This window comes from Pongo abelii, chromosome 5, assembly GCF_028885655.2.
Source record: "Pongo abelii isolate AG06213 chromosome 5, NHGRI_mPonAbe1-v2.0_pri, whole genome shotgun sequence".
Taxonomy (NCBI): Eukaryota; Metazoa; Chordata; class Mammalia; order Primates; family Hominidae; genus Pongo; species Pongo abelii.
Genome location: NC_071990.2, coordinates 47,976,039 through 48,000,168, shown reverse-complemented (window position 1 = coordinate 48,000,168; position 24,130 = coordinate 47,976,039). Strand labels below are relative to the sequence as shown.

Genomic DNA, 24,130 nt, shown 5'->3' with positions numbered 1-24,130 from the left:
TTACGAAAAAGCATGACCACTAATTGGGTTTTACGACTTCCACAATTTGAACAAAGTGCACTTAGTTTGAAACCAAATCTTATCTTGTTTCTAAACCAATACTAAAGGTTTTGACAGGAGCCCTGCGAAGAGATATTCATTCAGTTTTTTGTTGTTTGTTTTATGAAAAAACATGACCACTAATCGGCTTTTACAACTTCCACAATTTGAACAGAGTGCTCTACCCACGCACATATCCATCTTCAGTCCTGAATGCGTCACTATAAAACCAAACTGGTGATAGAAATTTCATTGACAGTCCCTGAAAGACACTAGTGCTCTTTGCTAAATATTTCCAGGTTCCCGCCCTGTGAACACATGGCAGGCTTGCATTCTCAGGCCTCCTGTAGGTAGGGTCAATGCACTGAGGTGGATTGATAGCAGCACTGGTACCCAAGAATGTGTAGTACCAACAGAGAAGCCCATCTCAAATGAACTCACACATGAGCAAGTTGCGAAAGGTACATATATTCATTTTTATGTCTAAAATAACAACCAGAATCTTTTTTATATATAGTATTTTTAAAAGACACACACACACAAACGCAAACATGTGCAGGTAGACACAAACACACAAACAGTAATACCTACAAGAATTTTTTTTCCTTTTTCACAAATAAAGAAACTCAGATCCTAGAAGCTAAATTAGTTTACTCAAGGTCTAAAATAGACTAAAATAATCAGTGTATTAAACAGTTCTCATACTTTTCTTCTGTTCCCTATCTTTAGGAAACGTACCATGACTTAATTGTCTCCAAAGTAGACTCATTGTTCCTCCTGCCAACCCACACTCCCACTCCCACCCCCAACCCTACCCCTAAAATTGGATCTAACCCTCACTGTCCAAAGTACCCAGGATCCACGCAGAGTGATGGAGGACTGAGCTATGGAGCCACAGAGCAGGCCTCAGGAGTGAAAGACGACCAAGCCCAGCAGGGCCCTACAGCCCCCAGCTGGCCAGGGAGACCATAAAATGGCTTGCAGACTGACTCTTAATCTAGTCAAGATTGACCAAGAAGCCAGCCTCTTGCAGGACACGGGTAGGTCAAAGGGTCCATAAATCATGCTCCTTAAAGCCCAGTCAGCAAATGATATCCTCAGTTTTTCTTCGGCCGACCAAGAGCTTGGGAGTCACTCCTGACAAGAAGAGAAAGTCTTCCAAGGAAGCATGACCATTCCTCCTCACTCCAGCCTGCTTTCCGTGTCCACTTTCTCCTGGATCTCCACTCTTGGTCTCAGGACATCCATGAGAAATGGGGCAGCCTGGGAAATATGGTTGAAAAACAATTAACAGCAAGAATAATAGCTTGCATTGGGTTTTTCACGTGTTAGCTCATTTAATCCTGAAACTATCTTGGGAGGCATGTACTATTATTAACTCCGCTTTACAGAAGACGAAATGAAGCACAGAGCCGTTGAGTAATTTCCTCAAGGTCAGATAGTAAAAAGGCGATTCTCCCAGCTGCAATTTTTGGTGCGCTTTGCCTTCCCTGGGCTGCTCCTTCCACCTTAAACTCGGTGCTCAGTGCCCTCTCTCCTCCCCTGCTGTCTGAACTTGGATTCTAGAATGCCTCTGCTGCTGTGAATTTACATTGTAAACCGTGTTGCTTCCCTCGGGGTATATGCTCAACCAGTCTCATTTATTATTGTGGAGTGAAAAACTCTGTATCCTTTTAGTGGTAAACCAATACTAAACAGGCATAAACAAATACATGCAAGACACTGGAGGAACCCAGAGCCTTCCTGGTGCCCCTGGAATCTAACAGCCGGCTTGTCCTGCCCCCAATATGAACAACAGAGGGCGCTGTGGAGCTGTGGCCGCCGACAGAATGCCGTGGCCCTCTCTCCCCTGCCTCCCAGGATGGGGTTCCCAATGAGAATCTATACCCAAAGCTAAGTTCCCTGTTTCTCCACCTCTGCAGTCCTCCTTCCCCGACCCTGGGACCACCTGACAGACTTGTCTCAACCCTGTTTCTAAGAACAATTCTGACCTGCGATCATTGGGATATGAGGAGTGTCCCCCAACACCGGAAGCCTCAATTCTTCTTGCAAGTCCAGTTCTGACCTCTCGACCCGTTTCCCAGAATTCTGCCTACCTCCTGAGACCATGTCAGCCTTCGATCCTTTATTCTTGGTGAAGGTCTGGGACACTGCCTTCCCCCGTGGTTCAGCCCTGCCCCGGACCACCACCACTCCTGGTGCTTACCAAACACCCTCAGTGTGCCTGGGGTTTTGCCCTGAACCCTGTGTGTGGGGCCCCTCTCTCTGCCGAGAGACCCTCTGGTGCTGCCACCCTCCACTCTGGACTTTAGAGGATCATCTAGTGTGAATTTCTTAGCCTTGTACTGTAATCTTTGTTGGGTCCCCAACATGGTCTACCATGATGCCAGCTGCGATTATAGAGCCCTTCTGGTACCATGTGTGTCCAGATGTGAAAAGCACAGGCCCCAATACTGAGAAAATTCAATGGGCACAGAGCCACTTGCAAGGGATATGCTGAAAGAATCCAATCCTCAGTTCCTCGCCTACCTCATGTAGCTTCAAAAATACAGCAACTTGATAAAGAATTATGTGATGAAGACTTCATCAGGGAGTATTGTAAGGGCATTCCACCTCCTTCCTGGACTTCCTTCTAATACTGGCAGACTCCTTTGTACATCCCCTACCCTAGTAAGTAGTGTAGCTCCTGATCTTGCCTTCTACTGTGTTTCTCCAACTTAGACTACAGCCAACCAAGGATCCCCAACCAGCTGGAGATAAGGCCTTCACTACGCACTTCTCTTGAAAGGCTGGGCACAGTATCCCCCAAAGGCAGGGCCTCCTCCATCTGAGACAGTCTGATAAACCTAAAACAAGTGGTTCTTTAATTAGGACCTTAATAGAAAGGCCAGCTGTGTTTTTAATAGGTCATTTGAATTAGTGACTCTCTATTAGAGGCAAATTAGGAAACGTTATAGTGATGTTTCATCCCGGAGGAAGCTGACAGACTAGGAAATGGGCAGCGAGTAGGAGGGTCAACCTTTGTAAAGTTCTCCTATAAAATTCCAAATAGGAGGACAATTATTAAAGATAACAGGCCTGTGTTTTCCTCTCCCCGTTTTCCCAGCACTCACACATGCCACTCCATGTATATGACAGAGCCCTCCACCTCTCTCTCCCTCTCCCTGGGACTGTATGTCAGTGTCCCATACGAGCACAGCATACGGTTTGTAGGGTCTGTAACATGGATGTCCCAACTCAGAGTGTCTTTGGTTCCATGAGATTCAACCCCTTCTTTTGGCCCATTGCTCAATACATGGACTATGACTCAGAAAGGGAAAGAAATATAAAAAGGATGTGGCTGCTGCCAAATGGTATTTTGTTTGAAAGTCTGAGTCTCTTCTATAACAATGTAGAAAGGCCATGAAACCTCTCCAAGCAAACCCATTCCCAAGGTTGATCATCCCTGCCCACATTCCCCCAGTACCTCTCAGGCTTCTGGCTGCCATTTTGTGACTTATTGTCCTGCTTCCTGGCTGCCTAATGTGTGTTCTCCCCTGGTTTCACCTGTGTAGAAATAAGTCTCAGGGGTTGGCTATGAGTAGGTAGCTAATTTGCCACAACCCCACCCACACCCGCTTAGGAATGATTCTGGGTTCCACTTCATTAGGAAAGACAGAACTGTTGCTTTGTGATTCCAATCAATCAAGTGTTCTTTTTCAACAATGGGGCTATTATGAGTGTTACTACTCACTGACAAGATGGAATTAAGGTATGTGAGCACTGTAGACAGCAGGTGTGATGGGTTTGGTCATGTACGCTGAGATGACATAGGTTTTAAAGAAAATGTACATATTTTCATTTATGTGCTAGACAATAAAGATGTTTCCATTCTCTGAAAAATATGTCCCCCTCTTCCCCTCCCACCTCATTCCAGCATCACGTAGCAGGCAATAGTGTGGTCACAAGGGGCGTTGGTGGATTGATACAAATTGCAAGTGAAATTTCTCTTTGTATTTTTAATACTCACATTTCATCCTTGACAATTCATTAATTTAGATCCATTGGTTGGGCCTAGTGATGCATTCTAAGTGGGGGAAAAATAACAGTGGTGGTAATGAGTAATGATATTGACAAAATGTGTATCCCTCTCTAGAGATAAATATGTGAAAATGAATACATGAAAAGGAGTACTCACACTGATATAGCTACACAGAACTAAATTATCCTATTTCACTGAATCTAAGTGTAAGCTACATCACTATTTTTATGTTCTGCTAAAAAATAAAAGAAACAAAACTTTCCAATTAAACTATGACATGCCATTGAATATAAGATACATTCCAATTTCAGAAACGTTAAAAGACGAAGAAAATGCCTATTTTAGAATAGATAAACTATGATACTAAAAGTCCCACTCAATGCTATCTAAATATAAATGGTAGTTATCAATGTACCCAAAAAGTTTTTGTTTTTAAGGAAGGGGCTCCTAATGTGAATCTGTAGGTTAAACAAATAACTTCTAATTAATAAAGTAGTATCAGCAATGTTACTTGGTGCCTTGAGACTGATAACCAGGCCCAAAGTCTTCAAGATCTCTAAATACATAGATACTCCAATCCAAGAGAGTATGGTTTACTCAAAAGAGTCTCAAATAAGGAGAATAGAAAGAGATTTTAATGCCAATTGGTCCCTGTTGTGATTCTGCTACTGATCAGCTGGGTGGCCGTGTGCCCATCCCATAAGTATTCTGGGCTTTGATTTCCATACCTGTAAAATGAATGGGTTGGACTAGAATCTCATTTCTAACTCATTTCTCATTTCACCGCTCTCACATTTTACCAATCTATGATCCTGAGTTCATATGGTCCCATCTTGATGGGTTCAAATGTCAAACTGAAATACATCCAATGTGAAACATTCTCTTGAAGGGTATATTCCACTGACCTTCAGTTTTAGCAGAATACTCCAAATTTACCGAATGAAGAAATGAATGAATGAAGTATGCTTTATTGATCCTCTTTGCCCACAGATCCTGAGTACTGAGCTATGGTATTTGTCTCTGCATAACCGGCGAGGACACGGACCCTCCAGGGCTGAGACTAAAAGGGGAAGGCTTACCTCAGCTGCCCTCGATTTCCCCTTCAGTGAAGACATCCTCATCCTCAAAGCATCTCTTATCTAAAGAAGCAATGACATTGAGAAGTACCTGACAGATGTTGGAAGAAACAACTGAATTGCCTGTCCTGAAACTTTAAGACCAGTAACCCTGGCAGAAGCAATATCAGAGGACTTTGGCATAGTGACTGGCAAGTAACAAGATTTGGATAAAAGCTAGGGTGTAATTATAATTAGATTTGGGATTTGGTATTAGGACTAAAACTGTGATTATGATTTCCATTCTTTTCACCAGCAATACTTGCACACAGCCTCCTGTTGACTTGATAAAGAGCAAGAAATGACAGAATATTGGTGTGTTTTTTTTTTCCTTTTCACAGCTGATTCCTTGAACCATCCTCATAAACTCAACTCCCCTGGAGTATGCTCTCCAATCAAAACTGCTTCATCCTCCTTCTTCCCCCAGCCACATGAAAACCATTTATAAGGAGGAAACAAATTCATATTACCTTGTGATCCATAATGGTTCCAAACAGCAGGATGAAAAAACCCTGTGGCAAAATTCAACAGATTCATGAGGGATGGTTTTCGAAAAATATCTCAGCTGTTATTTTCATACCACTCCTCTAGATACCCCCTAGGGCAGTTATTGGACATTAGAAAGTTCAGTTTCCACTAATGCAGATAAAAATGCACTGATGGGTGTTCCTTTGAGTCTGCCCCCACCCTTGGAAGAGGATCATCACCCGCACTGGAATGTGCAGGAGGGTTATTGATATTTATTGAATGGCTGTAGATGTAGGATAGTTTTCAGCCTTATGCAGTTATGTTACTTTCTTCCCAAATATTGAGGTAGCTGTTTCTACTCATGATGACAGTAACATGTGACAGAAACTTGTAATTCAAAATCACAATCATGGATGGTGTCTTAAGAAAATGAAACTTATATTCTAGGCTACTTTGAGTTGGAGTTAAAAGTCAGTAAATAGACAGCCAAGGCCTCTAAGCTGGTGGAAAAAAAAACATTTCTACATAAAAGAAAGAGAATGCTACAGAGATTTATAAGGCTAGGGTCTTTTCACTATCAATCTAAGGAGAGTTCATGGTGAAGAAACATTCATCAGATTAAAATTTTAGATGTTAAGTCACAGGAAGAGCTTGCTGAGTAAAGAGAAATGTGTATAACTGGAAGCATTTGGGTATTTTTCTTTCTATCAAGAAGAGAGAAACACAAATGAACTGAAAAAGAAATACAGAGCAAAATTTCCCACGGTTTAATTAAGTTACAAAGTAAGAAAGGATGAGATCATTACTCACCAGAGTAACTTCAAGAGTGGGGAAATTTATCAAAAGTCCCAGAGTCTTTGATTTAAAAAAAAAAAATCCCTCATGTCAAAGATTTCACTGTAAATCAATGCAACAGAAGGAGTAGAATAAATGTGTTCCATAGTTATTATAGAATTATGAGTAAGATATATAATTGATCTGAGTTGGCATTTCTTTAAAGTCTGCTTTCTATTTTGTATCATGCTTTTAAACAGAATGATACTGACATGTTAATAGGAATACTTTGCTGTTTAGTTACATTATTTAAAAGAGTAGTGGGGAAAATTCTACTGCAAAGAACCAAATAGTAAGAACCAAATAGTTGAGACCCAGAGAAAAGTGGCGTTCCCAAGATCAGGTAACATATGGCAAGATCTGTTTCTATAAATAACAATTTATTTTTATTTCACAGGGACTAGCAGGAAAGAGGTATGAGAACTCCTGACTGGCTAACACCCAAAGTGAGTGGCAAGGCCCATTACTTCATAATATAGAAAGCAACTGTTATCTCACTGAGTTCCCAAACCGCTGGAGAAAGGATAAAAAATATGCTTGTTTTGAGGCATAACATGTAACCTCACATATCCCTGACCAAATAATAGTCCTCTATAAGTGAAGATTAGCTTCTTCTAACATTGAAACTTTAGTACGGACACAGGTGCAACAGTGAGGAAAGAAGGAAGGAGATTTCCACCCAACCACCCTAGTCAGCTAAATTCAACTTGACAATCAATACAGTCAGAGATGCCATAGCCAAATAACCCTAAGATATAAAAGGAAGTGGAGAGAACATTTTCTGTTCTATAATTTCAAATCATAGCCATTTTTTTACGGTCTAGTCAGAGTAACACAGAAAAGTCTCCCTCTTGGAACTTACCTGGAAAGCATTGAGCAAGGCAAAAATTATATGGAACGTCAAGGAAGTGCCTTCTATGAGAGTGGCTATTCCAAAACCCCAGGTCAGTCCCAGCAGCGGAGTGAGGATGGCAACATTTTTGCTGATCCTCATAATTATGGCCACATCCTGAGACTTGGAACTGCCAATAGAGGGCCTCTGAGTGTTGACAACAACAACCAAAACCACAATCAGATTTACAGCCACAATGACCAATGCCGGGATGGCAAATGCTAAAAGGGCTTTGGTATTGTCCCAGTTAAGCCAACAAGCCTCAGGTCTCATGTAGCCGTTCTCTGGCTCTGTGATAGCAACTGTGGTGACAGCAATGATCAATGGGCACCCATAGCCAATGGCAAAGCCAATGACCATCATTCGGGACTTCATCATCCTACGGAAAATGACCAATATTCCATAAATGATGAGCAGTGCTTTGAAGAGCATCCAGAAAAACAGAGAGAGGTAGAAAAAGTGGCTGAAAAATGTCACTGCAACACACATGTTGTAGTCCTGGGCCTTAATGTTAAAGTTAGAGCCTATGATAAACCACACATTGGCAGTCAGAAGGGACACTGCTATATTCACGATGCACACGTGACGCATGTATGATATCTCCGTCACAACCACCTGGGACCACACCGTGGCTTCAATGATCAGGCAAAGAACTAAGCTTAGGATTGAGACGCTGAGCCCAATGCAGGTGATGTAGTCCAGAACTTTGTCGGTCATTGATTTGGGGGACATGAGAATGGAAAAAGACATCACCGCACTGGTGTAGTTACAGCGGCATTTCACTTCGTTCTTGATATCCAACATCATTTGGCATGCTTTCTCATCCCATCTCCTTTTCTTGGAGTGCCAGCCAACACACTGGGCTCTGGCATTGCGGGTTTTATTGATCTTTTCGAAGGTGAGTATGATTTCTTGCAACCTTTCTGGTAAAACCACTGATAGGACCAGACCATTTACCCGTCTGGGAAGACTCATATTTTGCAAGTGAGCTTCTATCAGGATAGCCCCCAAGGTTGGGAAAGCTATGCTAATGGCTTGGGATGCATTTGGCCACAGCTTCCTTAGCTCTTGCCTGGGAATCTGTACCATTCCTAAGATATCTTCTGTGGTATTTTTCGTGCTCATGGAGAAATTGAGGCTTTTCTCTGAGGTATTATGATTGATGTGAAACCCTTTTGTCTGAATGAAGAGTTCATTCACAATGTTCTCAGAATTATTGTGGATGTGGAGTTGTCTGGCAAACAAATTCACTGACTGCAACAAATCCGAGCTGGCATTTTTGTTGGGAATGAAAGCCCAATTTGAAATGGCTGCTGTGTCAAGGATGTGGTTGGCCACTTCACTATAGCTCTGCAATGGAGAAAGGTGAACATTATACTAAGGATTTACGCATTGTTGTACAAAGTTGATTTCTAAAACCTAAAATTTCTAAAGATCAAGTTATCCAATCTTATTTGGCATATTTCTCTTCAAATTCCCTATGTATTAGAATCCGCATTAGTAAGGCACACAGAGGGAAGAAAAGTAAAATAATGCAAAAAAAAAATCACAGCTAAGATTTACCTGCTTTATTATTGCACACAGGGCAGCATTTCCAGACTGCAGTGTGTAGAACCCAAGTTTGCCATGAGATTTTAATGATTGTTTAATGGAGGAGAGTGGAGGTATGTTCTCTGGTCATCCAAGCTTGAGAAAGACTGCACACTCTGTCCCTATCTCCCTCTGCCTTACAAAGAATTCCCAAGTTCATTAGGATATTAAAGGCTCTGAGAAGTCCTGCCATATGGAAACTTGCCTAATTTTGTTTAACTCAGAACCTCCTACAACTGATGGGCTACAGATATCCCTTTTAAAAATGGAATCTCCATTAACATTTCTCAGAATGGTTATGTTCTACAGCAGTGGTCCTCAACCTTTTTGGCACCAGGGACTAGCTTTGTGAAAGACAATTTTTCCATGGGCTCTGGGTGGCAGAGGTGGGGATGGTTTCAGGATGAAACTGTTCCATCTTAGATCTTCAGGCATTAGATTTTCCTAAGGAGCACACAACCTACATCCCTCTCATAAGCAGCTCACAATAAGGTCTGTGCTTCTACGAGAATCTAATGCTGCAGCTGATCCAGCAGGAGGCAGAGCCCAGGTGGTAATGTTTGTTCACCCTACGCTCACCTCCTGCTGTGCAGCCCAGATCCTAAGAGGTCACAGCCCGGTACCAATCCACTGCCTGGGTGTTGGGAACCCCTGTTCTAAAGAATATAATTTAGAAACACTAGTGTACATTCCGTCTTGCTCACAGCCATCACTACACTATGTGATATTTTCTTGAAAATATGAAGTGTGTACAAAGATAGGTATTAAAAATGTCTTAACTACTTGAAAACCTCCATAAACTAGAATGAATCAAGATCCCAAACCGAAGTGAAATGCCTGCTGTTGCTGTGATGGTTGCTGTCACTGTAGTTTTTGCCCTGGAAAGTACATTTGAAACTATTCAAATGAAAATTTTAAGAAAAACATCATTTTTTCATGATTAACAAAGAATACCTTCATTTTCTCTTGAGTAACATTATCAGACAACTCTGTAGAAATATTTTTTAATAACTCCACTATAAATGCAATATTTCCAGATGTCGTTTCTGATGATTTCACAATGTCAGTGATGCAGGCATAATCAAGGGGGCAGTTCTTACGGATTCCTTGAGCTACACTCTCAATGGTCTCAGGAGCTCGAAAGTCTAGAATGTGCAGAGGTATAGATGGTGCTGCTACAGAAAGGCGAGATGCACCAGTTGAGTCCTGTTTAAAACAAATGTAGTTTCATTCAAAAATGATTAACTACCTACCATGTATCAGACTAAAGGAGCTAAAGCACAAACAATCTACATGAGGAAGTTAGATGGAGAAGCAAAGAGTCCTAAAAAGTGGTTTCGATGCAGAGGGGGGTGGAGAGGATACAGTGGGATCAGAAAGAGGCAGGGGATTTCACCCAAATTACCAGGAACCAGGATATTGACCTTTACTATTGGAATTTGCTATCAGGACAGTGATTTTTAACTCAAATATTATAACAAGATAATTTTCTACAGAGAAGGGAAAGAAGAGCCACATGGAATTTCATGGGGGAGTGGATTTGGGAGGTTGGCAGGTCAAACGCAGAATGCTAAGGAATGACAATTTCAGACTTTAGAGTTTACTAGTTAGAAGAGGTGATTTGCTCATTTTCTGATTCTTTTACCTAGACTCACTCAGAATGTGCTTTGAATAAAGCAAAGCAATGATTTATTTCCTTTCATTCACTTTTGAGTGCGACCATAGTTGCAAGGACTTCTATGTGATTACCTAGGCTAAGTGACAGAGAAGCCAGCTGCAATCCCCTTGTAAAACCACTGTTAAAATTTTAGAAAATGCAGACATCCATGTGCTTCCATGGGATTGCAGGGAAGGTAGAAGAAAATAGTTGCTACCTGGAAGGATATAAAAGAGATTTTAACTTTAACTGGATGTGTTGTATGCATTCAATTCTGTTCCTTTAGCTCGAGCACACATCTCTCCTTTCTTTTGGTCAAGAGATTGAAAGTATTAAAAAGAGATATCAAGGCCCGGTACGGTGGCTCACGCCTGTAATCCCAGCACTTTGGGAGGCCGAGGTGAGCAGATCACGAGGTCAAGAGATCAAGACCATCCTGGCCAACATGGTGAAACCCCGTCTCTACTAAAAATACAAAAATTAGCTGGGTGTGGTGGCACGTGCCTGTAGTCACAGCTCCTCGGGAGGCTAAGGCAGGAGAATCGCTTGAACTCAGGAGGCGGAGGTTGCAGTGAGCTGAGATTGCGCCACTGCACTCCAGCCTGGAGGCAGAGCAAGACTCCATTTCAAAAACAAAAAAAGAGATATCAAAATAAATTTGATCCTAGACACATTTAGTTGATTAACTGATTATCACAAGAGGCATACGAACCCACCTTTAGAGCTAAAATGTAACCTCTAAGCAATCATATACACAATAGCATAAATGAGTTTCATATCTTTTTTTTTTTTTTTTTTGAGAAAAGTTTCTTAGCGAGAGAAATAGAGAGCATGTGGAGAGGAGGGAGACTACCTGAGAGTTTGGGTAAGGGAAGAAGGTCAAGAAACAAATTTAACCCATTCTGTAGATTTTTCTAAGTGCAGATCTGAGACTTTTTGTCATGCTGAACAGATCACATTAAAAATGTCTCTACTTTCTCCTGGGGGATTGGCTTCTGTCACCAATAATTTGCAAATGCATCACCTTAAAGAGTTTTTCCACAGAAAGGCTTGTACATGTTTCGGCTGATTTTTGCCACTTTTTTTGATTACATGTAAATCCTATTTCTCCATGAAAGTCCTTAGCACAGGCCTGGCTGCAGTTGGAAGAAGAGATACAAGGTCCTTCGCATTTCTCTATAAAGAAAAAAAGAGAGAGAGAGAAACAGGATCCAGTTAGGATTTCCACATTCTGACAGGTGCATCAAATTCATTCTGGAGAGTTTTGGATTGCTTCCCAGAGGAGGCAATTGGGTTGAACTGGGTCCACAGCAATGAGTAAGAGCTGCCAGGTAGATCGTGAAGCTGGTGTCCAGGCAGAGTGAACAGCACGTGGAAAGGGGAATTTCACATCATTCAGAAAGGCTAGTCCAGAGCACCTGAAGTGGGAGTGGCAAGAGATGAAGGTGGGAAGGAAAACAGGGGTTAACTCATGCAGGGCCTTGAATGCTGTGCTAATGTGGCAGTTACCAGAAGATATGATTGAACTTGTTTTTGAAAGATAATTGATGATAAGATAGAGCAGGAGTCCATAAACTTTTATGTAAAGGAACACATAAATGGAGTTGCCAGATGAAATACGGGAATCCCAGTTAAATGTCAATTTTATTTTCACACACACTTGATTCTCATTATCCACAGGAGTTATGTTCTATAAAGTCACCATGAACACTAAGTGTTCTGAACAATTTCTCCTAGGGTAATATAAGATTAGGGTCCTACAAGTTTCTACTTACAACAATTTCATCAACTAATCAATATATGACCTTGTTTTATGTGTGTTTCTATATAAAGATACCTTATTTAATATGTACTGTTGATTCATTAACATTGAACTCATGGCCAATAGCACTATAACTCATACCTGAACAAAGCTTATCTAACATATGCATTTTCTCCATAAGGCACATTCCAGCCTTCTCTGGCTTAGGAATGCTAGGCAGCACTTCAGGACTATGTTTGGGGGCTATTTTAAACAGCAAAATCACCAACAAAAAGCACAAAAATGCAAAAAAATAAAAAATCTGTGATGCTACGTAGACTAGGAAAGCACAGTTGTTTATAGTAGGAGAGCTAGAACAAGCAGGTAAAGCATCACCTTGTCCAGCCCGTAATGAAAACATATGCACTGGACAACTCAATATTTTGCTGCTCTTTGCATGTCTGTGAATGACCACAAAAGCACTGCGAGTATTGATTTAGGGATTACAAATAAATTTCAGCATTAGGCAAATTTGCAAATATAGAATCTGCAAATAATAAATGACTGTAAATGATCAGATCAACAAGTAAGTTTTTAGTGTCTGTATGACCCATGCGATATTATTCATTGTTTATCTGAAATTCAAATTTAATCAGGCATTCTATATTTTTATTTGCTAAATATGGTAACTCTAGCTAGAGAGTAAATATTTTCAGCCTTGCAGACCGTATGAGTCTTAGTCACAACTACTCAACCCTGCCTTTGTAGTGTGACAGCAGCCAAAGACAATATGTAAATGAATGACATGGCTATGTTCCGAGAAAAGTTTATTTACCAAAACTAGTGGCAGGCCAAATTTGGCCCATGGATCAGAGTGAATGCACTTCAGATAGGAAGAATGAGGCTGTTGAAATATTCTCAGGAGAATTGCCTTAAGATAGCAGCTGGGGAAAATGGAAAGTAAATGATGCTGAGAGCTATTAGGGTGTTCAAATCAATAAAATGAGGTAACCAGTTGCCTGAGAGTCACCTTTTGTGGCTTGGACAGCCCTGTGATGACTGAATTCACTGGGAAAAGAAACAAGCTTTGCCAAACCTTGTTTACAAAATTTGCATCAAACTTTGTTTGTAAAATTTGCATCAAACCATGTTTGTAAAATTTGCATCAGTTTTTGCAAGTTCATTAACCAGAGTAGTTCTCAGTTTCTTCTTCCACATAGTTTGAATATGATGCCATAATGTTGTTACAAATATGGAATGAGACAGCATTTTGTACAACACTTAGATTCAAGTTGTCTTAAATGCCCAGTAAATGTTAGTTACCTTTCTCTCTGCTTTCCTTTCTCACTTCCACATCTATATAAGAATGTATTTGCCACCTGGCCATGATTGTGCAGAATCCAGTTATTCCCTACTATATGAGTGAGAACCACATGATTTCACTGAAGTACTCCCAGTGATTACCCCCTTAGTTTACTTCTCACTTCCTGAGAGTGACCAGTCTCATCACCATGATGTCCATCTTACAGTGCTTTAAGACTTCTCAGCACCAGAGCGTTGCATACATTTAAGTACCCTGAAAATATCTTTGAATGAAGGAAGGAATAATCTTGTCCTCTTTCCTTTTCTGCCTCCTGTTAACTCATTACTTTGAACAGATTTCTCTTTGGGATTTGGAAGTATGTACTTGTCTACTATTCTAGAGCACATGTGAATATTTGCTAACTCCCTTCATTGACTATGCCACTGGTAATGGTATAAATGTAAGAAAATCTATCTTTACTGGTAAGCATAGAGAACTTACTGGAGATTGCTATTCACTTGGAAAGCCTGTGGTCTGGGGACAAGCTTGCAACATCAGTGCCCTTCCTTTATTCTTCCCTGCCTTCAAATGGATGAAGACTGTTCTATAGCCACATACCTTGGATCCTTCCAGTCTTGGGTTTCCCTTCAGGGCTTTGAAGTTTATCTCCAGCCTGAAAAATATAAATTCCCAAAGGTCCTCTTTACTGTGGGACTGTGCTCCCTCATCTCAGCTTAGAGGCTCCATGTGAATATGAAAAGAAAATGTGTTCAGGACTAGAAAGGAAACTGCAGCAGATCCATGTGCTTGTGTTGCGGGAACTTGCTGAAGGAAACGTGGATGAGAGCACAGGGAGAATGCACTGCCCTCCGACGAGGGAAGGAACCTTGATGGTGGTCACTTGGCCTTTCTAGGTGAAGTTAGTAGAGATGCTACGTCTTTCAAAAAGTTTAAAGCATCCAGGGAGAACACAGAGATGAGAATTAAACCACTAATCTGTTCTCTGCCTGTATTAACTGTAAGGATGAAATGAAGTTAATGTGGTTCACCAGATACTGTAGATCCTTAGAAGACAGAAATGAACAGATACTAGGAATAATCACCAGGTCACAATAATAGAATCACAAATCTCTCATATCTATAAAGAACTATAAATAATATCTTTAAAAACTTCATCTTATAGATAAAGAATTTGGGACTCAGAAAAGTGAAACAACTTGTGCAACTAGTGGGAAGCAAAATTAAGATCTGACTCTCCATTGCTCAACTGCCAGGTGAGTACTTTCTTCTCTCAGCAGCAGTCTATCTACATTCTATCTACATTTCCCATTGCAACTTGATTATTCTACTGTACTGTAGCTCTCCAGGCAAGTCCCTGCCACCTCTCAGCTTTCCTTTGTTCCCTTCTTTAGAAAGTTACTATCAGCAAGAGTAAAGTTGTAACCATTTGAAAATGTATTTAAAATGACATCTTATTTATCAGAAGTCTTGCTATTGAGGGCAACTGAGAGATTTCTCTTCAGATCGCATAGGAATAGATCAAACTTACTTTTAGGTGAATCTTGGATCTATAGTGGGAACATTCTGTGGACAGAAAGAACATTAAGCAGCAAATCATGGTTGCCTGGGACTTCATTTTCATACATGAGGATCTTCACCTGTAATAGAGAAAGAAGGCATACCCACCTGAAGGTGACAACTTCACGCAACTAACAATACTTATCAGGCTAACCAACTCCTTAGTGAACCCACCAGATACTCTGAGATAGTCACGCCAAAGCAGCCTGCCCTGGAAAAGTGCACCAATATCTATTTTCAAGCCAGCTAAAATGTACGAAAGAAAATAATTTCTCTCAACTGTTAACTTTTCTACAGAAGAAGATAGAATGATGGAAGAACCAGAAAGGATGTAGTTTCACCAAAGCATCATTCCTTATTATTTAATTAACAAGTTTATTTAATAGTCATATTTATCAAGAATATCTATTTGCCAATAACTGTTCTAAGCACTGTCTTTGCATAAACTCCTTTAATCCTATGATGTAAGATGCTATTACTATCTTCATTTTATCATTGGGGAAAATAAGGGACAAATAGTTGAACAACTATGAGCCCAACATCACTCTGATAAAAAGTGATAGAGCCACGAATTCAACCCACATGGTCCAGCTGGACAGCCATTCTTCATCTCAGTAACAGGATATCTCTGTGATGGTGCTATTGACATTCTGGATTGGACAATTCTTTGCTGTTGGGGGCTGTCCTGTGAATTGTAGGATGCTTAGCAGCATCCCCGGCCTCTACCCAACAGATGCCAGTAGCACTCACTATCCCCCCTCAATTGTTGTCAAATGTGCCCTTGGAGGAAAAAATCTCCCCCATTTGAGAACCACTGTCCTATAGTGTACTGTCTGTCTAGGCATATGGAGACAAGTAACTTAAAGTGAAATTAATAAACCCAACTGTCTGCTACTGGAGCAAGCTCTGAGACTCCCTCTTAGAGACGGATAAACTACTATACAGAGAAACTAGATGCGCAGGATGATAACTCTCTATTCTTTTGCCATGTCTCTGTTTCTTGCCTTTTTCCTGAGAGTTCTACCTTTCAAAGCCAAATCTCCAAGAAAAATCCTTACAACAGTTGAGATTTATCAACATCATCATGACCGCTACTATGACACTTTCATATAGGATAGTGGCAATTCAGACCCCTTATTGGCAATAAAGTTCCTTAAAATGATTTTCCTGGAAATCCAGATGCAGCAAAATAAAAAGATCATTGATTTTAGAATTAGCAAGAGCTATACTATAATCTTATGTCTACTATGGATGAACTAGCCTGTTTTTTCATCCATTTCATAAAATATAGATGATCATTCATTCTATCAACCAACATTTATCAAGTGTCACTCATTTGCTAGAAATTGTACCAGATGCTGAGCATACAGAAATAAAAGATGCTATTTTTTCTGTAAGAGTTGTTCAGTGGGTAACATAGACAAGTCAAACCAACAGTGAGAAGAGAGATCACCTACACCTCACATTCAGTGAACACAGCCAGGCACAGACTATCCTCAGCAAACATAAATTCCCTTATGATCCAGTAGAGATGACCCAGGTCCTGATCCAACTAGGTTCATAAGGCAGTCAGTGACCAGGGAGTAGACAGAGCTCACTGATCCGACATCAGACCCTTTCTGGGTAGAGTCAAGCATAAGATGGACTTTCATGGGTCCAATGAGCCTTCAGCTGAGATGACAAGCCACAGGCACTTACAGGAATGCTTCCAAATTATCTTTGAGTTTAAAATTTCTAACCAATGAACAGAGGGGAAGGTATGTGTATTTACAACATCATCTGGCAGAGCAAGTCTGAGCAAAGGAAAGAGAACATGGCAGCATGACAGGCAAGGTGTGGTAATGGATTTGATAGGGGCTGGGATTATGAATGCAGAATTCATGATCTTACAGTGTGGGTAGAAAGAAGTCTCCATGTAGGCCGTAAATTGATGAATGGGCCTAAGCAATTTGCAATATGAATATTGTCTAGGATAGATGCCTAACTGATCATCACTAAAGAAAGTACCAGAAGAACCAGTATAAGTTGTTTTAAAGGTATCCATATGTTTCACATATACGACTTTGGCTTTCAAAAATTTTTGACAGGCCGGGCACGGCAACTCACAACTGTAATCCCAGCACTTTGAGAGGCCGAGGCGAGCAGATCACGAGATCAGGAGATCGAGACCATCCTGACTAACATGGTGAAACTCCATCTCTACTAAAAACACAAAAAATTAGCCAAGTGTGGTGGCGGGCACCTGTAGTCCCAGCTACTCTGGATGCTGAGGCAGGTGAATCAATGAAACCCTGGAGACGGAGGTTGCAGTGAGCTGAGATCGCACCACTGCACTCCAGCCTGAGTGACAGAGGGAGACTCCGTCTCAAAAAAACAAAAACAAAACCTTGACAATGACACAATAAAAAATAGATCTTATATTATGACTCACTATGTACAGACATACATAGATATGTATCTATGTATGTATATCAGTGTCTATACATAAAACCAAAAAAACCAGAATTTTTATATTTACGATTTTTATGTAAAAATACTTATCCTTGCTACCTACGAGCAAGAACTCTGATATGTCCAATATTTTTATCTTATATTCTTCTCTATTCTATTTGACATTCTCTCAAATACTAGTTGTCACCCACTAAGTTTAATTCACAAGCCTCTAATGGATTGTAACCTGCAGTTTGAAAAACAGATACAGACTATAAGATTCATTTTGATTATCAAGCTGAAGATTGTTCACTTCTCTCATTAAAGTGATCACTTTAATCCTTTCTCTTTGCTAGCCTTCACAATTATACTGAAGTCTCCTTCACAGGGTATGTGTGTCAAGGAGAAAAGAAACCTATTCTCAGGACCAAATAATAGGACCGATGCTGAAGGCAAACCCAACTCCTCTCCACATTTCAGATCATGGTCAGAAATGTGCACTAAAATGGGTGAAGGCGAGACGAAGGGAGGCATTTGTAAAGAATAGCACCTGCTGCCGGGCACAGTGGCTCATCCCTGTAATCCCAGCACTTTGGGAGGCTGACCTGAGATCAGGAGTTCGAGACCAGCCTGGTCAACATGATGAAACACCATCTCTACTAAGAATACAAAAATTAGCCAGGCATGGTGGTGGGCACCTGTAATCCTAGCTACTTGGGAGGTAGGAGAATCGCTTGAACCCAGGAGGAGGAGGTTGCAGTGAGCTGAGGTCGTGCCATTGCACTCTAGCCTGGGCGACAAGAGCGAAACTCGGTCTCAAAAAAAAAAAAAAAAAAAGAATAGCACCTGTTGTCTGAGGCTTCAGGAGAAGGGTCATGTTTACTGTCCATTACCTTTAATACAGGAGTTTTGTTTAAAGCTAACCTTGTTGAAAGAAAGTCTTTGGCATAATGATGTGATGTCATTTGTGAAGTCTAAAAATGTCTCTCCAACTAGCGCTAGGCCTCCAGCTGCACACAGCTCCTGAACGTGTTCAGGGAGTAAAGGATCCAACAGCTATGACATTTTCTGTAAATCATTCTTTGTGGAACAATATTGAATAATGATACATTTCACATATGTATATAAATAAAAACTTTTACTAGCATAAAATATATACGTAATGTGAAATCATAAACGTGACCATAAAATACACGAATTTGAACTAAGCACAATTGGCTGAAGGGTTTTGATTAATTAATTTGTTACTTGATCATTCATGTTACTATAGTCTGGCGTATGTAACTATATACTATTTGGGATGGTAATTTATATAGTAAGTTTCCTTCCGATATTACAAATGTTGGGGGAGAATATTCAGTGACATTACCCAAGAGGAATCATAGCATTTTTATTTTAGAACAGTTTGATTGGCAGGGATGCATTAGATAGATGTTTTCAGGTTAGCACTAATTTGGTTGTTTCTCTCTCGCCAGAAAGGGTTGAATGGGATCCCTCCTATCAGAATTCAAATGTAGCTGAGGCCAAAAGCCAGAGTTCTCTGCAGAGAAGAGCTTCAGGTTTCTGAGAATGAAGAATTTAAAATTTTATTAAAAGCTTTGGCAGCATAATTTATTCTCGTAATTCATCCATGGTCGATATTTTATAGAATGTAATGGAGGAAACACACGTCCTTAGATCTACCACTGATAAAGATTAACAATTAAAGTAAATTGGAGTTTTTCAACATTCCAAACTGAAAAGTTTCAGTAAATACAAATATAATATCTCTCCAGCACCTAGCACATGTCTATATGTAGTAAGTGGTCTCCTGAAAGGATGAGGGAAAGAAAAGAACAAGCATGCAAAACCTAAATATTAAATTAAATGTAACAAGAAGAGTGAGAATTGTCCAGATGGATATAAGCAAACCATGGTCAGTACCTAAAGAAGAAGCTTTCATATGGGAGCCTGATGGGGGCTAACTCACCCAGGTGAGGGACATACCAGCTTCTGGTAAAGAGTGGACAGCCAATGCTAGATCCTATCCTATGTGGAGAATCCAGACTTGTTCCAAGCATATTCTCCTTAAATTACCTTTATTCCATTTATTGACTTCTGGTTCTACATTGTGTTCAGTTTATCAACAAAATTGTGTATTCTCTTATATTCCCTACCTTTATAAACCGTCTGTGTATGGTGGCAGAAAAACCCTTTGTTGGGAAGAGATGTCACCATTTAAATCAAGATTCTAGTACCCAGTGAGGGGAAACAAAGGCAAGCAGTAATCGTGACAGAATAATGCTGGAACAAGACATATTTATGTTTGAGGTTGATGCATATTATCCACCATTTGTTTGCCAACCATTTGTAGCAGGCACAAAAAGGTTAAAGAAAGGTTAAAGAAAATGGAACAGAACAGAAGAAAAATTTAACCTTGAGGGCATTTGTATAGACTGATCTAATTTTCTTTGAATTCGGGGAGTGGGCCTGCTCTACTTTTAGTAGGCAAACGATGGAGGCTTTTGTGTCTACTGTATTTGACCAAGGCCTTGTGTCCTCACATGGGTTTCTGAGGAACACTGGTCTTATAAAAAACAAAGAGTTCCATGGTCAAATCAGTTTGGGAAACGATGTGTAACACCACTGCCACAACTCCCCCAACACACACACAGACACACACACAAACAGGCATGAACACATATCAAAGGTTCTGAGATTTCTTGTAGTAAGAAGACTGTTGGAGGCCAAGGCAAGTGGACCACCTGAGGTCAGGAGTTCGAGATCAGTCTGACAAACATGGTGAAACCCCCTCTCTACCAAATACAAAAAAATTAGCCGTGCGTGGTGGTGCATGCCTATAATGCCAGCTACTTGGAAGGCTGAAGCAGGAGAATCATATCACTTGAACCTGGGAGGCAGAGGTTGCAGTGAGCTGAGATTGCACCATTACACTCCAGCCTGGGCAACAAGAGTGAAACTCTGTCTCAAAAAATAAAAATAAAAATAAATGGATAATCAAAAATGCTTTGAGGAGTTTCAAGCTGCTATTCCATCACAATATGTTATCTTGGAGGGAAACACATTAATCTATCCAGACAGGCTTCACATGTATTTGCTGGGCATCTACCTAATGCCCGTCCCTGTGCTGATATGTTCATGGGAGCTCTTTAAGTCATCCACAGCAAAGCTTCAGTGACCACAAGAAAGAGATCAGTTTCAGAAACGAAGAATTAAAAAGTGAAAGAGAAAACAAGAAGCAAAAGAACTCTTGCCTGAGGCTGTCTGTGGCAAGAAGATAAATAAAGAGTTAGTCATTTATAAATTCCCTCCAATTGCTATACTAGTCACCCAATAAGGGCAGCTCCACATCTCCTTCCCAAGGTGTCTGCAAGATGATTTATTTCAGAGATAAAAGCAACCAAGCCACCTAGAATGGCAGCTTCTTCGGACCTGAAAAAGTCATGTCGCAGGTTCCTTCTCCTCCACTTCCATAACCCGCCTCTTTCTGTGCATGATTATAAAAGTGTTAATTACCCACTACAATTCACCTTTGTTTTTCACATAGTACTAAAAAGCAATTCAAGCCTGCTGAATGGAGGCCAGGCTCCCTGCTCTAACATGGTCATTACAAAGAAAAAGATAACATTTGCTGGTCATTACAAAGAAAATAACATTTGCTGGCCTCAGAGACTTACAGGAAAACACAGCTAGACCTGATTGTCCCAGGGGGAATATGTCTAAGGATCTATCTCTCCATCAAGTTTACAGTAATCAGTGACTTTCACACTGCTGCCTAAATTCTAATCACAATGAGTCAACAGAGCATAACAATTTGTGCTCTTCCCCCCAGAGCCTCAGAGAAATTAGGCCACACCTAGTGAAATAGGCAAAAAAAAAAAAAAAAAAAAAGTCAGGTTGTCATTAGTCAGAGTGTAAACACCTGATGTTTCTCTATCCTCAGCACCCAGCAGAGGATAAGATACAGAATAGACACTCAGTAAACATTTGTTGGATAAGTGAATGAATTGAGAAATGATCCCTGCAGAGCGACATCAGCATCTGAAGTTTTTGCTTTAAAATCATGAGGCAAATTTTCTATCTCAGAGGGGCAGGTGAGCACATTTGCAAGTCTAGATAATTTTGGAACCTGGTGACTTAAGTAGAAACGCTCCTGGATGCCAGTCCTACTGTGGACCTCCTCTTTATTGTACTGCCTGGAGCCTTATGTGAAAAAGAATTGAGCAGGAAATAATGCCATGCCAGGTTAGGTATGTCCGCCATGGGCACAAGAGGGTGTCATAACAATGCATGTGTCTCTTTCCACACTGTCTCCATAAGTCAGAACTAATAAAATCCTGTTTCTCTGGACAGACCCAGATGACCCCAGCTGTTCTGAAACACCATCTCCTATTTGTCCCATCTTCCTTGTACCTGGAGCAGATTTTCCGAATGAGTTGGAATTTAAAACTACAGTGAGTCTGTCTGGGTACTGGAGCTTCTTTCTGAAACATGCCAGATGGAATTGTAGGGGATGACTCACACAGACTGAGTACTCCCTACCCGTCTGAACACGCTGAGTGCGGCCTAACATCGAGACTCCCGAAGAAAATTAAAAAAGGTCAGCCAGGAACTGTAAGTGTAGTCAGTCAGGAAGGAATGCATCGGAAGATGTGATCTCGCAAACCTGTTCATGCAAAACACCCTAAGGTGAGTGGCCAAGAATATTTGTGAATCAAGGAAATACTTTCCCAAAGGGTTCCTCTCCCCAGAACTGTACCACAAGGTGAGAGAGAGCGCCTCTTCTCACTTGTTTGCCAGTCTTCAAGGTGGCAACTTGCCTGGTACTCCCAAGCCAGACCATTGTCTGATGGGAACAACCAATTCAAAGAGGTTAACTAGAGGGCAAGGAACCTAAGAGTTAAGTGACCCACATTTTGTGGGGGGTGTGTCTGTGTGTCTGTGTGTGTGTGTGTGTGTGTGTGTGTGTGTGTGTGTGTGTTTCCCCTGATTCTATAACCATCTGTTTCCTCTGCTCCAGTAGTATAATTAGAACTCTGATTATAACATCAGATGGATAAATGTGTTGTTTGTGTGTTTAAGACCCAGTATCTCTTGCCCTTATAGTAGAATCTATTTAGTTACCCTTAGAGTTCTCCCTTGCCATGGATGAAATGCTTCACATAGAGCCTTGGGGGAAAGAAAGATAGAAAAGAACTATTAGAATCAGAAACATCTCATCTTTGGCTACTTTAGATGGCTTCCAGCCAATCTGTCTGTAGCCCAGCATCTCTTCTAAAAATTGGAATCTGGATTCAGTTTCTGATAGGTTTCAAGAATCACATAATTTCAGAGTTGGAAGACATCCAGATATCTCACCAACTATCTCGATACTTATAAAATTTTAAAGAAATTGATAGGCCCAGCAATTGCCTCTGCTCCATGAAGAAAACTCATGGAGTGCTGACACTGAAAAACAAACAAACAAACGGCACCTAATGATGCAACACTTTAGAGCTCTCACAACTGTCTTCAGAGTATAAGGAATATAGACCTTCAAGTGGCATAGAATTGGCCATTTGAAACAAGGGAAGATGCCTTTGCAAAAACATGTTGGCAGTAACTGGAGAAATGTTTTTTTAAATTGATACAATGATAGCTTTGTCAGGCTCACTAAAAGAAGAAACTAATAAAGAACACTTTTAAAACAACATCCAGCTTTACATTCAGTCTAAAAGACAGGTATTGAAATTTATCAAGCAAGGGGACAATGCAGGGACAGTGAGTTTATTTGCCTGACAGGATACTTTGCATTTTCACTTCTAGGAGTGAGCCATTAAAGCCTGACAAATGACTCTTAAAGAAAAACAAATGTAAAAGAGGCTTAGGAAATACTCCAACCTTGAGCTGGCCAATATCTAAATCATGTTAGAGAAGTTTCCGGAAGAATCAAGCATTCCAGAAAATACCATCATATATCACACATTTCCCCCTCCTGGAATATGTGCAAAAACAAGCCTTTCTTCAGCAGGAAAATGGTGCTGGTGTGGGACATCTACTCACGGCATCCAGGAAGTAGATCTAGCAGCCCAGAGGTGGAGAATCACCCAGCAGGAAGGTCAGTGCTCAGCTCCCCAGCATGATGCCTCACCATCACGTGGCACCTCCCACAGTCCCTGGTCAGTGGCTGTGATCTGTCTTCTCCATTTTTGAAATGAGTCCGAGGGGCCCAGTGAGAACTGACTGCCTGTTGCGAGAAGCCGATCTGAGAACTGTAAAGTTGCCCACAGTTTCAAGGCTTGTGCAAGTCTGTGATTCACTCCACTATGGGTCCATGAAGCACGCCTAAGAGAAATTACAGGTTTCTCCTGTCTGAAGCAAATCCATTAAAGTGAGTCACTTGTTTGTCTTTCAGTTCTTCATCCTTATCTCAGATGATCGCATGAGACTCTGCTGCACTGGGATAATTGGAATGAGGGTGAT

At 40.8% G+C, this 24,130-nt stretch overlaps 1 protein-coding gene across 2 annotated transcripts; it reads right to left on the bottom strand.

Annotated features, from left to right (window-relative positions):
* Positions 1 to 491: 491 nt before the first annotated feature.
* Positions 492 to 24,130, bottom strand: ADGRF4 (adhesion G protein-coupled receptor F4). Of its 2 annotated transcripts, none has more exons than XM_003776850.4 (10): positions 23,711 to 24,130; positions 15,210 to 15,318; positions 14,279 to 14,333; positions 11,641 to 11,792; positions 9,914 to 10,165; positions 7,340 to 8,719; positions 5,646 to 5,687; positions 5,140 to 5,199; positions 4,049 to 4,105; positions 492 to 1,302 (listed from the first exon to the last, which is right to left on the bottom strand). In XM_003776850.4, exons 2-9 carry the CDS (start codon positions 15,300 to 15,302, stop codon positions 4,052 to 4,054), a joined length of 2,088 nt encoding a protein of 695 aa, XP_003776898.3. In that variant the 5' UTR covers positions 15,303 to 15,318; positions 23,711 to 24,130; the 3' UTR covers positions 492 to 1,302; positions 4,049 to 4,051. The 2 variants fall into 2 exon arrangements, with proteins under 2 accessions (XP_003776898.3, XP_002817014.3); XM_002816968.5 differs by having other exon boundaries at positions 23,799 to 23,923.